General features: G+C 47.2%; 1 protein-coding gene across 1 annotated transcript; it reads left to right on the plus strand.

The window, feature by feature from the left end:
• The first annotated feature begins 11,898 nt into the window (after positions 1 to 11,898).
• LOC122371826 lies at positions 11,899 to 14,397 on the plus strand. The gene is made up of 4 exons (XM_043348551.1): positions 11,899 to 12,073; positions 12,349 to 12,531; positions 12,788 to 12,867; positions 13,059 to 14,397. The coding sequence occupies exons 1-4, from the start codon at positions 12,028 to 12,030 to the stop codon at positions 13,191 to 13,193; spliced, it is 444 nt and encodes a 147-aa protein (XP_043204486.1). The 5' UTR covers positions 11,899 to 12,027; the 3' UTR covers positions 13,194 to 14,397.
• Positions 14,398 to 14,637: the final 240 nt, after the last annotated feature.

The following is a 14,637-nucleotide window of genomic DNA, read 5'->3' on the forward strand; positions in this document are numbered from 1 at the left end:
AAGCATGTAGGAACCAGCCAAAAATATACGGTTTTGATGCCTATGTGTACACTATACATACCAATATAACGTGACAAATATGACGTGTAAATAAATATATTACGTGCTTTAACAGCGAATTCGGAATGTTGAAAACCAAACCTTTTGCTGTAGCTCCAAAAATATTTGCCGATACCGATTTTCGTCGCTCCGTCAGCTGCCGGAGGCTGATAAAAGGTAACCTGCTTTCAAGCCTTTGCAGGGAAATCCCCTGCGGTTTCTGCGTCGGATTTGGGTTTGACGAAATTCCCGGCCACATTTGGTTCTCCCTGAAAGCCGACAGCTTGCATCGACACCATTCATGAGTATTTTGTAGGTATTCTCTGGCGTCAACTCTTTCACGAAGACTGGCGCCGACATCCCAAGCACCATTTCATAGGCGGCGGAACGGGGAGGGCACCGGTGCACCGTGCCCCCCTTTGATTTTGGCATTTTAACATTAGCCCTATGGGCGTTGCATGGAAAGAATGGGACCAAAAGTTGGCAGTGACCCCCCTTAACTGAAGGTGTTCCGCCACTACTGCACCATTTTCCTTTTCAAAACGACCCAATTCCTGAACAAACGGGAAGTGCCAGTGGTAAATTTTTCGCATCATATCGTAGCAGAATGTGTCGAACATCTGTTTCTGAGACACACCGTTCAAATTATGCAAATCCCAAACGCTCGACATTCCCCATGCCAAAACATTCGCTGGTTTGCGGAGTGTTTTCCATAAGAGATCTCCTGCTTTATAAACGGTCCAAGCCTTATATCATGTGGTTTTGTCGGAATTTTGTGTCTGAAAGAAAGCTATTCGCTCCAGATCTGCCTTTTGAAACTTCCTAGGATTAACCCGCGCCGTGCTGGTGGCCTGAACTTTCCGGCGAGTGCTGGGGGGGGGGGGGCCGTTTTCACGCCCCCCCCCCGTCTAACTCGGCTCCTGGGCCACGTAGCGACACGCGGTAAGCGGCAATCGAAAGGGCGTCAAAAATAAGGACGAAAACACTTCGGTCATTTTTTGGGTCAGGTCAAAGGTCAGGTCACCAGAGGTCACCAAAGGTAAAATGTTGACTATTTCAACATTTTGGAAACTGCCAACGGCTATCTCGGGAACCGATAGAGCTACAGCGCCGCGGAAAAGCGCATTCGATAGCCCTTTTACAGACCTTTCTGAGTAATGTTCTCAGATTTGACCTCAGGTCAACGGTTTAGCCTCCAGAGGGCAAAAACTCCAAAAATAGCCGTTTTTACGAAAAACGTTTTTTCGTCAATAACTTTTGACTCATAAGCGCCATGACATTACTTTTGCCAGCATCGTGTTCCTCTCGTCGAGACGCGTCGAATGAACTATTTGTTGACCTTGAAAGGTCATTTTGAAAATTTGACCTCAGGTCAAGGTCATGACCTGACCGAAAAGGGTCATGTTGCATATCAGTCGATCCGTATCGTCGAGCTGAACACATCTGACGTGTTTTCACCGCTCTAGCACGTCTCTATCAAAAGTTATAGCCAAAAAACTGCTGGCGACCGTTCATGACCTGAGATGACCTCAGGGGCACACAGAGGGGTCACAGGTGCATTTTTCCTATTCAGTGTGTCATGTTTACCTATGAACCGATGTTTGAGAGCGTTTTGAACGATATTCGTCCAAAAGAGGCGCATTTCAATTTTCTCCCATTGACTTATAATGGAGAGGTCGCAAAATTGGCCTGACCTTAGGTCACAGATAACAAAAATCCGAGATATACATTTTATACATACTGTTACTCATATCAATCGCTGAAAGTTTCAAAGTGATCGTTCAGTCGGTGTAGCTATAGCGAGCCTTTGAACTTTTTCTGAGGTAAGGTCACTTGACGTGACCTGGTGACCTGACCTTGAACGGCCTAGGTCTGAAATTTTCACAACATGTGCGGAAATGATGTAGGAACACGTGTACCAAAAACGGCGGCGCTGCGCGCCGCCGTTTTTGAGATATTCGCGAAAAACCTGAGGGGGGGGCGTAAAAACGCCCCCCCAGCACGGCGCGGGTTAAACTTTACATTTACCTACCTTTTTGGGGGGCCAAGTGTCCTTGACATTGACGATTTTCGTGTATTTTCCCAAAATTTTTAGCCTCTTAGATATTATGAAGAATTGAAGAATAAACGACGCTTTGTCTTTATTTTACGATGACCTGCTATTTTTGAAACTGAGTAGCGTAGCCTTTATTTGTGAGCTTCTTGCCTGAGTTATCAATAGTTATCTGAATCATTCTGCGTTTATCTCATTGGGAGTCACTGCACCGTTTTTTATGTCCGTCAGTGTGGTTGACAATGGAGCTGTGAACTGTCAGGATGTTTTCGTGCGTTTCTCTGGAGGTCATGTCACGCGGCTCTTCCCTCTGAGAACTGGTAGCCAGCCCTCCTGTTTGACGTTGCCTTCGTCCCTGATGTGTCCACAGTCCGTACTCAACTGCACAATCAAGAAGGACTTTGTGTACCACAAGCCGATCCCGACTTTCCACCACTGGAAGACGGATGAGGGGAAATTCGGCCTTGCCTTTCAGACGGCTGCTGGCGCGCGAGCCTTCGATCGCGGCGTGTGTCAGGCTGTGCAGGACCTTCAAGACGGTACGTCTGCTGCCCGCCTGTTTGTCTGTCTGTCTGTCTGTCCGTTGGTCAGTCCCTCCGGCTTTTCTTTCTGTGTCCGTCCGTACCTTTTCTGTCTGTCAGTTTGACCGTCCTTTTTATATGTCCGTCCCCTTACCGTCCGTCTGGCCGTCTGTCTGTGATCCGGCTGCCTGTCCGTCTTCTCGTACGTCTATCCGTCCGTCCGTCCGTGCGTCCGTCCGTCCGTCTGTCCGTCCGTCTGTCCGTCCCTTTGTCCGTCTGCCCGTCTGTCCGTCCGCATATTCGCCTCGGGCAGAATTGTCGGACTCCCAGTCCTTCCCTTACAACCAGCTGTCGTGGTCGAGCTCATGGGCGTAACTTCGTATGTGGTTGGTATGGAGAGCTCCACACCAACTTGAAAGTTGGTGTGGATTTTCCACACCAACTTTAAGTGGTGACACTTCTCATGCACTTTTGAGTAAAACAAAAAAAAAACAGCAAAATATGATTCAAGGCCAGAAGAAATCAGTATGGGTTCTTTATAGTCCACAAAGGCGGATAATTGGGGGAGGGGAGGGGGTATGGGAATGCTCGAGCCCTTCTCACTCAAAATTCGGTCCAAATTTTGATATAATATGCAAGGAAAACTTTTCACATCCACTCTCTGAGACAATGCATGGTCTTCAGGACGGTGCAAGCATGGTCTCCATCCTGCTGAAACCACTGCTGGTTTATAGTGTCGGCACAGCTGCGCTGCGGCGAGCGGAAGAACCACTGGGAGGACTCTCGGCCACCTCTCTTGGTTTATCGTCACAGAATTTCCGCTACCGTCCTCAGGACCTCGAAGGACAGGGAGCCACGATATGCATGCCCTGTACGCACATTACACTTTTCTCTGGCGTTTTGCCGGTTGCGACAAAACTATGAATGAGTTCAGAGATAGGGCAAGATGACAGGGTCTCCTTAGGGCCGAAAACTGAGCTGAGCGGTATTTACGCTTTGTTCCAATGACGGACCCTCTCTTCGAGTCGAAATTCGACCAGTTTTCTGCTTACCTACTGTTCGGTGTAGTCATCATCAAAAAGAGGAAAGATCTTTCCTCGCTGCATGAATGTTGGGAGACGTCACCCCCTCGGCTCTTAAGTTGGGGGCAATCGCCCTCGCTCCCCCCCCCCCCTGTTCCCGGGTCTATGAGCTGATTGGCAAGGCGATAAACGAGCTGATTGGCGTTTCCACCCGAGCTTGAGCATAATAGGGTCTGTTCCAGAGGTTGAAGTTTTCGGAGAGGTTGGTAGTTTTCGAGAATGGCTGTAAACTCCACACCAGCTTTGAAAACGTTTCTACACCCATGGTCGAGCTTGTCACTCTGGGCTCAGCATACTCGAAGGGACATAGTATTTATTAGGTACCTGTATTATTTGTGTCTGCAGTTGCTGTGGTGCGATTGTAAGGCTTGCGAGCATTTAATAGGGTGTGTCACTAGAAACGGATCAAGCACTCCCGCTGATTTTCCTTGTCCCTGTTCCCAACGAAGCCCTCTGATACATTTTTTTTTTTATCTGAACGAAAAATTCGAGCGGCGCCACTGCCAGCCGAAACAAAATTTAGCTTTTCAGCGGCGCCCGGCCTTGCAGTCTCAATGTTAACCCGCGAGTTGTTGGGTGTTTTTTTTCACCGCGCTAAAAAAACGGCAAGCAATCTGCAGGCGCGCCAAATTGTTGGAACCTGTAGGGATTGAAGGTTGTTATGACAAACTTTCAAAAATCGATCAGAAATTTCTCTTTGAGATATCGAAGTTTTAGTGACGTCATGATTTCTGAGTTTTCGACAAAAAAACGGCACATGTTCAAAACATCATCTAAAATCACAAAATAGACATACAGTAAACGCCATTAGACTGCCAACGCCATGAAAAATCGCAGACAGACGGCCTGCATGATCGGCGATCGCCGGGCGGCAGGCGGCCGGGCGTCGGTGCCTAACGTGCCAGTGACGGTGCCTAACGTACGACTTCTCCCTCAGAGCACGGAGGAGACGGCCCCGCTGGAACCTCCAAAGGGGCCTGTAAGCCGGGAGCCGCCTGAGGCCGCGGCGGTGCGGCTGCAGCCGGACCGGTCACCGGTCGCTCCGCTGCCGGCTGCTGATCTGCCGAGCCGGCCGTCCGAGGCCGGCGACGGTGATACGTCCGTGAGCCGGGTTGGAATCGATGTATAACGTCTATTACAGCTTCTTTCAGGGTAATATGGGTAAATAGCGTGTCGCCAAACCGCAGAGAACAAAATCGCGAGTGTAAGTACAATTGCTGGATGTGGAGAAACAACAGTCAGCCGACCTGCGCGCTGCTCCTCCGTTGTTCAACGACACCGTGCTAGGCAGGGGTGCACCTTTTGCTTTTGAGATGGGGGTGCACTTGGTGATGGGGGCAACCTTCAATGTTGATATAGGGGCGCCTCCAAGCACCATGATGGTGCCTATCTCTCAATCTTGGGAAAATTGCTTTGTTGTTAGGTTTCAGAATTCAGACTTGATACTGATATAGTTCTTTTTTTCAAGTTCGACCCTCACTGTAAACATCTTTTTGAACACAGCACGAGAATTGCCAGCTGAATTACTGAGAAAACTGGTCAGCGTACATTGTATTGGAGATATGAATAATATATTCAAAATACGTTTTGAACACCGATGATGTATCGTTATGTTAACCCGCGCGGGGCTGGGGGGGTAAATTTTACCCCCCTCGCGAATTTTTGCAATATCTAAAAAACGGCGGCGCGCAGCGCCGCCAAACTTTCAGTACCTCTTCTTACATCAATTTGACACGTTCCCTGAAAATTTGAGCGAAATCCGTCGGAAAATTTTTGAGAAATTGACGTTTTAGTGACGTCATGTTCGCCATTTTCGCCTCAAAAATGGCAAAACTTCAAACGCCGCTAACATCTTCATTTTTAAAGGAATCAAGACGTAACAAAAAAAGGTTATACGTAACTCTACTTTGTCTATCAAATGGCTATCTCGGTTTTTTGAAACTTTTGGATTTTGGTCCAATTTTTTGCAAAAAACTGACTTTTTTGGGAAAATAGTTATAAAATCCAAAATTTTGAGTGTATCGAAAAAACCGGAATATATGTCAGAGAAGTGGTCTATGTGCACCTACATACCAATTTTTAGAAGAATCAGTTCAAAAATGTGGGAGTTATTCAAAATTTTATGACGTCACGACACACAAAAATTTTGAAAAATGATTTTTTTTGGAAGTTCTAGACCTCGTACGGAAACAAAAGCAGCACCATTCGATTCGCCGTGAAAAAACTGCATCAGATAGACACCTTTTTAGGCCTTAACAACCAACTTCAAAATTTGACCTCACTTGACCTGACCTTGACCTGACCTCGACCTGAAATTCATCCAGAGGTGGTCCATATCAGTTATTGAGTGTGCCTATTGAATTCTATGAGTAAAATGACCCATAAAACATGTGTCGCACATGCCCTTTTCTATATTTTGTTTTTTGGTGACCTGACCTGACCTGACCTGACCTTAACCTTGACCTCTGAATGATATTGTATGCAACGAATATTGTCTTGGTAGCCTAAGAACACGTTTTGGGCAATCAGTCTCAGTCGATGACTCCATTCTTCGGCAACTACGGTGCAAGACCGATACTGTAGAAACTTGCAATTTGTACCCTTGACCTGACCTTGACCTTGACCTCAAACTTAAAATTAAGTACATGTTTTTAGTTGTTCGTGATGAGATCTTTCGATTGGCGCTTGAATTTTCCAAATCGGACCATTGGTTCGGGAGATAACAGGGGGGGGGGGTAAAATTTACCCCCCCCCCAGCCCCGCGCGTTCGGCTGGAGACCCCAGCCCCGCGCGGGTTAAACGCCGTGCGATTTATTAATTAGTTTAGTTATAATTCCCGACAAGTTTTCTATCAATGTTGGGTCATAAATGTGGGCAAATACGAGCTACGAGTCTGAGAAATAGGAACCAGGTAGAAATTATTTTAACCCTCGCCCCGCTAGGGGGGGGGGGGCAATATGGCCCCCTGTGGTTTTTCTTAACCCTCGCCCGCACATGGGGGGGTGGTTGCCACCCCCCCCCCCCAGGTAGTCTTTCTGCTCTGCACTCAACATTTTTAGAGCTAGAAGGTTGATTTTTCGTATAGCTGCTCCTCTATCCTTTCTTGAGGTCCACTGAAAATTTCAAGTTTCTGTGATTTTTGGTTTCGGAGATATGACCTTGTTTTTCAGGTCATGTCATGACCCAAATGGCCAATTCTCAACATCTTGCGCCTGCCATGGGCCTTGACACCCTGATTTCGGCCTTTTTTGCCAGTCTTACCTCCCACCTATCATGGAACATGTTGTTCGACGATGTACAGGGGTCAAGGTCAGGGTCAAGGTCAACCTAGGTCATCTAAGATAATTGCGTTTTAGGCAAGCTGAATTTACTTTTTGTGAAGTTTTTTGACTGCATTTTTGGTAAAAGCTTCTCAGATCATGATTTCATGTAATATGGACCCAAAAACAATCGGTGCACACATCAGTATACACACAGACACACACAGACATACAAACACATATAATTGACCTTGACCTAACTTGACCTGAAATGACCTCAGCAGCAAAATTCTGGTCGGGTAGTGTGACAAAGAGGTTCTAGCTGGCTTGGCACCAGAAAACAGCATCGTCATCGGTATTTGATAAGCAGCGCACTTGATATCCAACGGTGACCCAAAACAGCAACATTTTTTAGTTTGACCTGACCTGGAAGGTCAATGACTGACCTGAGAAGGTAAAACTGGGTATCATTGGATTCGTCTCTTCCCAAAGAATCTTTTTGGTCTTTACCGCTAAGCTCTATCTCCAACAGGAACGAAATGGCGCGGGGGGGTGGCAACCACCCCCCCCCCCCCATGTGCGTTCTAGGATGGGAAAATGGCATGTGCGGGCGAGGGTTAAATAACAAGAAAACGGCGGCGCGCAGCGCCCCCAAATTTTCAGTACCTTCCCGGGCATCAATTCGACACCTTCACACAAAATGTCAAGTCTTAGGTCACCTTAGGTCAGGAGTTATTGAGGTCAAACTGAGGTCATGTTCGAGCAAAAATGAGCAAAAAACATGACATCTTGAAACGCTCACACAAGCTACAGTTAACGAGGAATTTCAAAGTTCTTTATGTAGTTGTGTAGAACAAAGACGGCACTACAAAACTGCAATCTCGGATTTTCAAAATTTTGTGATTTTAACCCCCTAAAATAAAAAAGATTTTGTTTATAAAATAGCGAAGAAATAACAAATGTTTTTCGAATTTCGAAAAAAGGAATATATATATGAAAGTCCCTACCCTCTTCTATCTACATACCAAATCTTAGATCGTTACCTCCTTTTTTGGTCAAGTTATAGCAAAAAAACTGTTCAAAATTGATTACGTCAAATTTTCAAACTCATTTCTCTTTAGCAATTCTAGACCACGTAGCGCAAAACAAAGACCACCATCAGACTCTCCGTAACGAGCTGCATCGATTCGATACCCATTTTATGCAAAAATATCAAGTTTGAAATTGGACCTAATTGGACCTGACCTTGACCTCACCTTCACCAGAACATAACCTAAACTGGCCCCAAAGGTTGTTTGACCCACATAATCGCATTTGTCATGTAAAATGGACCATAAAACATGCATCACATGATATTTTCATATTATGACCCTCAGTGACCTGACCTGTGACCTGACCTGGTATCAGTGACCTCAGATAGCAAAATATGTGTTTGACGAACAATTCCCCATCGATGATTTTCAATTATATGCATTTTACTCGATTAAAGGGAAACTGTCACCTTTTTCATTTTTCTTCTACTCAAATACCAAATTTTAGATCGATAACTTTTTTTTTGGCCAAGTTATAGCGAAAAAACTGTTCAAAGTTGATGACGTCAAATTTTCAAACTCAGTTTTTAGCCATTCTAGACCACGTAGCGCAAAACAAAGACCACCATTAGACTCGCCGTGACGAGCTGCATCGTATCGATACCGATTTTATGCAAAACTATTAACTTTGAAATTCGACCTTTTTTTACCTGACATTGACCTGACCTCCACCAGAAAGTGACCTAAGCCGTACTTGATGTTCCTATAACCATCACTATTGAGTTGGAAATGAAAAATTGGCCATAAAGCATGCATCGCACAACCCCAGTAAAGTTGGGTTCATGTGCTGACCCTTGGTGACCTGACCTGTGACCTGACCTGGTCTGATCAGTGATCTTCAATAGCAACATATGTATTAGGCAACTTACGCCCTGTCGCTGATTTTCGACAAAATGCGTTTTACTCGATGTTGTATCGCATTCCCTAGAAGACCCGTGAACGGTCAAACATTTTATCTTTGACCTGACCTGTGACGTCATAGGTGACCCCGAGGTCAACGAAATTCGAGTTCTCTCGACAAATTTGACAGGGCTATCGAACGCCGTTTGAATTTTACGGATCCGTCCAGTAGTTTCGGAGATACTGGGGGGGGGCAAAAAAATGCCCCCCCCCACACCGCGCGGAAGGTAGCCGGGAGGCCCACCGCCTGCCGGGTTAACAGCAGCTATGCGTACATAAACCATGTGCTGCTTTCAGCAGGGCACCTCGGCCGCAAGCTTGACATGGAATAGACAAAATAAGACGATCATTGAAAAGTCATTCAGAGATACGCTCGGAGGCATCACCCGTCCGCCCCCCCCCCTCCACCGATCAACATCTTGTGCCAAGGGCGCACCTGTTGATATTTTCCTTATCTCCTGTGCGCTGTTGGAGGGCCGTCTGTCGGCAGTACGACCGTCGTCGGGCGGCGGCGGCTCCAGGGTGCGCGGCGCGCGAGCCCGGACCGGGGATAACGTGAGACGCCACAGACGGCCGCCATAACAGGAGCAGGAGGGAGTCAGCTATAGGGACGCTGGGGAGGTTGGGAGGCGGAGGGGAGGGAGGCTTAGCGAGACATTATGACAGGGTGCATCAGCTGGGGAAAGGGATGATTGCTGGGGAAAGGGGCGAGAAGTGACTGTTGCTGAGGCCTATCCAGGGAGGGACGCCATTACCGGATCTGTCTAGATCGGTAGCGTACCACGGACCACAGCTCAACATGATCGCGCATTAGCCAACTGACAGTGCACTATACTGGGAAAATGCGCCAAGACGTAGAGATGTGACAAATCCTCGAATCCGCAGCCCACATGTCATACACCAATTTTTAGCTCAAAGGATTAAGTTATATAAGATGTTTTGCTTGCTCCGCGATGCAGGTGATTTACACAGTAGCAGGAGTAGCAATGCAGTAGCAGAGCAATGCAGAGTAGCAATACGATGCAGGAGTAGCAAATTTGGATAGGAATAGGTACCGGGTGGAAAGAAAACTATGTCCTGATGTCAAATCAATATGGCGGACCCAAGGGGCATCCTGCCCATTGGGACTGAAGCCGCAGTGCTCCCCTGTGGTTGAAGCCTTGGTCGTAGCAGAAGCAGGCTGGTGGTTCGGAGCCGACTGACGAGGCTCGCACGACAAAAGGACAGCAGGACAGCGTCCTGACGGCGGCCTCGGAAGTCGGCTCATCACCCGACAACTCTGGCTTCTGGGGTGAGTGGAGGTCGGCAGGGATACTCGAAGAGCGCGGCTGTGCTACCTGACGGACAGCACGGGAGGCTGACTGGGTCGTGGTCTGCGGGAGATGAAGCCAATGGCGGGCCGTACCGGCCGGGATGGTCGGGGGACCTTTGGGGACTTGCAGGGGACCTTTGCTCCTCTCATAGGCGTGTTGGTCGCTGGTAACCCGTGTTTTGTGGCCGGCATGTTACGAACCCGCATTGTTTTAGACCATGAGGGCGGACGGAGGTCGGACAGCGTGGGGACGAGCGTGCATGCTGCTGAAACGTGCTGATGTTTGTGTGTATCCATCGTCATGTTGAAGTGCTGTGAGGTTTGCTTGTGTGTTCCGCCTTGCTCTTTTGTGTTTTCTACCAAGAATCAAGATAAGGTCGATAAGATTGTTGCCTGTTCTAATAAAGTTTGAGGTGAGCTTTCCGGACCGGGAAAGCCCGATACGTCTGAACCGGGGCCGGCAAAGGCGTCTAAACCTGGACCGGTGGAGACAGCAGGACTGGGGCCAGCGAATGACAGCCATATCTGGGCCGATTGCCGAAAGCGGGGGTGTCTGCCTTCGATGCCCCACTGTATGCTGTATCGTATTGGCAGCCATAGGCGTTCCTCTCCGGCCGCCGCGTTCACGCGCTAAAGTTTCGCCGCTCCGCGGTGCCCCTGCGCGGACCATCAACAATCAACGTGCTCTGCCCGGTACGACTGGTTTGGGCAAAACCTCGTATGACTAGTGCTGCCTGCATACCTATTACGTGACAAGCTTGTCACCAAAGCCTAGTCCGAACAGGGCCTCCTTCAACATGTTAACTGGGGGGCGCCCCCCCCCCGTGATGCCGCTGCCCCCCCCAGTGGAGCTGAAATTGCGTCACTGGGGGGCACGCCATTAATGTAGACCATTAATGTAGAAAAATGAGGAAATTTCACTAAAAGCGTATCAAACAAACAATCCAGACTATCTCCACGATCAGCACGTTACTAATTTTAGTTTTATTAGGTACCTATAGGTACCGTTGTTTTTATCTACAAGGAACATTTCAGATCCGCCTTATTGCCTGAGACCAAATTTAAGTAAACTATTTAAAAAATTTAAGTAAATTTTAACAAACTGTAAGAAATTTAAGAAATGAATCTCACGTGCGCGTCACGACTGCCAACCATAAGCGCTACCATATTCTAGTTTGAACTAACTTTTTGCTAGTCCCGCCCACATATAGTAGATGTTCTAGTAGTTATACTAGAAATTCCTACCAAAGTTCGTCCTACCCGTCACTCAATATACCCTGGGACGACCCTACCTGGTATATAGGGCCTTGCTAATATTTAATGTAAGCTCCTTCCACGTTGATTGTTGCGACACCACATTAGCATAAACCAGTTTGCTAGAATTATATAATCTGGTCCAACGTAATTGGACCAGCTTATATTGAGTATATATTGAGTATTGAGTAATCTATTCGGTCAACATCACCAAAGTCGTCGCAACTCCCGAAAACGCCCGCGTATTTTACTGCGTGCGGCCGCCTACTCCTTGCCTGGCGGACGACCATTGACGTCATTTGGTCAGCTGAGCAAATGGAAACAAACTGCCCGACACGCCCGACGAGTTCACTTCCTAATATGCGGCCTTGGTCGGAGTCAAATTCGCCGTAGGTGCGCAATGTTTGGCGCATGTTAGCAAAATATGTTTGAATCTTTGAATGAACGATTCATTTGTGCGTTGTGCGCAAAGGGCGTGTGTGGGGTCTTATTGATTTTTGTTTCATCAAGCTACGATGAATACCCATTTTGCATTTATTTTTGTGATCTGCCTTCATTCATGTAAGTTACGTTGCTCAGGGATTGTTAGGTCTTACATAAATCATAAATGTTTTACCTACCTACCTATTTATTGATCTGGCCAGTTGCCCTCAAGTTTTGCCTGTTTAAAGTGTTAACTTATTGAAGTTTGAATCCTCTATGCATATGGTAATATTGTAATTTAAGGAATAGTAGTTTGATCGCAAATGGTGGCCCCTGAATCAATATGTGAATGAACGTGAACTTGACGTAGGCGTTCCAGAACACAGTGACCAACATCTTGCATCCTTATGCAGGTGCGGCCATCCGGTGCTACCAGTGTGCCACCAGTGAGGATGGCGAAAATGAGGACAACTGTGGCGCCTACTCCGGCTTTGATGACACAAAGCATGTTGGGGTGGAGTGCAACAGTGAGGAGGCAAACACGCCCGGCACGTTCTGCGCCAAGATTACTGCCCAGGGACCCATCGGCTTCATCTGTGAGTTGTTGGGGTAAAGCTGTGTTTAGGGACCAGCCACTGGTCATGGTTATCATTTGAATTGTGTGCTCATTTTTAGTTAGACTCAACCTGAATGGAAATCAATGATGAATGGGATGGTGCTGTTAACTACTAGCAAGGACATTGATCAGTTAGCTGTGAACTGTTATCCTTATTTTCCAGCTTCGATGTTTGGGTGATTGCAATGTGTTTTTGTCCAGATTCCCCCTGACCTTTGCCCTCTGTGCACCCCCAGGGGACGGCCGCTGGAGACAGGTCATCAGGCGCTGTGCCGCTGTCACCAAGGCTGGTGTGAATGATGCCTGCAACTGGAAGGTATGCCATGCCCTCTCCTTACTCACACACTTTTCCATGAACTTAAGAACTTTCTAAACCTGATCTTGCTACTTTTCTTTGCCTTTTAAGAGCAATCCATGGATTATAAACAGGATGAAACCATTACCAAAAACCTGCAAACCCCCAAACACTGATTCCACTGGCTAATCACTACCATGTTTTCTCCTCAGGTACAACTGAATGGTGAATACATTGAGGAATGCTATTGCTCCAAGGACAACTGCAATTCCGCGCCAGTCGCAGCAGCCTCCTGCCTTCTGCTGCTGCTGGCGGGACAGGCTTTGGGAGTGTATGCGGCTGTGTGAGAGATATTGGTGGTCTGAGGGGGGCAATGCGCACAGAAGAATTCTGGTAGATGTCTGAGAATTTCTGGGAGTCATTTGAGGATCACTGATCGAGGTTTGAAGAATGAACTAGAGCGTTTTAGCGACTGCCAAAAGGGTCCGAGAGGTGCCGTACGATAGGCGTTTTTCAGAGAAGTCTGATTAACAAAGGGTCTGGGGGCAGTCTTATACAAAAGGAGCAGTCATCCAAAACTTTGTCGCTGGTTGACTTTCGATAGTCACGCCTGCTATTTCAACAACGTATGAATGAAGCAGCCGAAAGTTTGTTTGACGATGCATCTGCCGTGACCTCGATTCCGTCCATGGTGATGAAAGCGAAGCATTTATTGAGAGGCCGATTTGTTGTTTCATGCATTGAAGTCAACATGTAACGAATCTCCGAACAGTGTTAAAACGACTTCGTCGGCGATATGATCTAAGCGTGCTTTTAGGCACTCGATTGTCTACTTTTGTAAGGTATTTGCTGCAGCTAATATGAATGTGATCGTCAACAGTTATGTTTTGACATTCCAAAGTAGGAATGCCGAGGAATTCCAACGTAACCCAATCCATCCATTAATGTGCGTACTTTGCTGGTGTGTGGTTTTACCAGACTCTGCCTTCGCACCATCGCTCTGTCATCTGTGTGCGCATCGCGAGTGAATATTTTCTCATTTACCCATCGGCAAAGTTTATGTCCGTCCAGAGCGTTGTCACTCGCAGTGATTTGATGGTATGGTAGATGCGAGCGTATGTACGGGCTTTGCTGTCAATTGTGCTGTAAATAGGACAGCGAGCTGGGATTTTTACATTTGTAGCAGACGTGTGTTTCATCAGTGCTGTATTCGTGATCACAAAGAAAGTAGATTTAGATGCACTTTTTCGCGTGGCGTTTGCACATTTGTTATAGTGAAATATAGTGAAAGGCTTCTCGTAGGTATCTTTCAATTAAAATATTTGGCGCATTGACCTCTCATTTTGTGTATATTTTCGTTTTGCGACTGGCTAACATCTCCACCATATCTGAAAGCCTATTTATTCCAAAAGGTGAAAGGTCATCACACAACGTATTTTACCTAGAGATCTTGCGTGTACTTGCAACGCTTGCGTCTATGCTCTTCAGGATTAGTAAACCTTTGCTATGTCTTGGGTACCGATTTGCAATAAATCGTGATCGTCACACTTGCCCGATGTCTTTAATATTTGTTAGGAGCAGCAAGCTCCCTCGCCTGCAAAGGACATTGCAGAGCTATGGGTTGATGTAAGGCGTAAAAATTAGACTGTGGGACCACCGACGGCGTGCCACAGTGGCAGAGACCGTGACGCCCAAACGGCCACCCCGGAGTTGCGAGCCCAAAGAGATCTTGCCCACACCACCAGTTGTCTGGTGGGGGGGGGGGGGGTGACCGCCAGCCCGGAAAGGGAA

Source organism: Amphibalanus amphitrite, unplaced genomic scaffold (assembly GCF_019059575.1).
Source record: "Amphibalanus amphitrite isolate SeventyFive unplaced genomic scaffold, NRLGWU_Aamphi_draft 001282F_arrow, whole genome shotgun sequence".
Classification (NCBI taxonomy): Eukaryota; Metazoa; Arthropoda; class Thecostraca; order Balanomorpha; family Balanidae; genus Amphibalanus; species Amphibalanus amphitrite.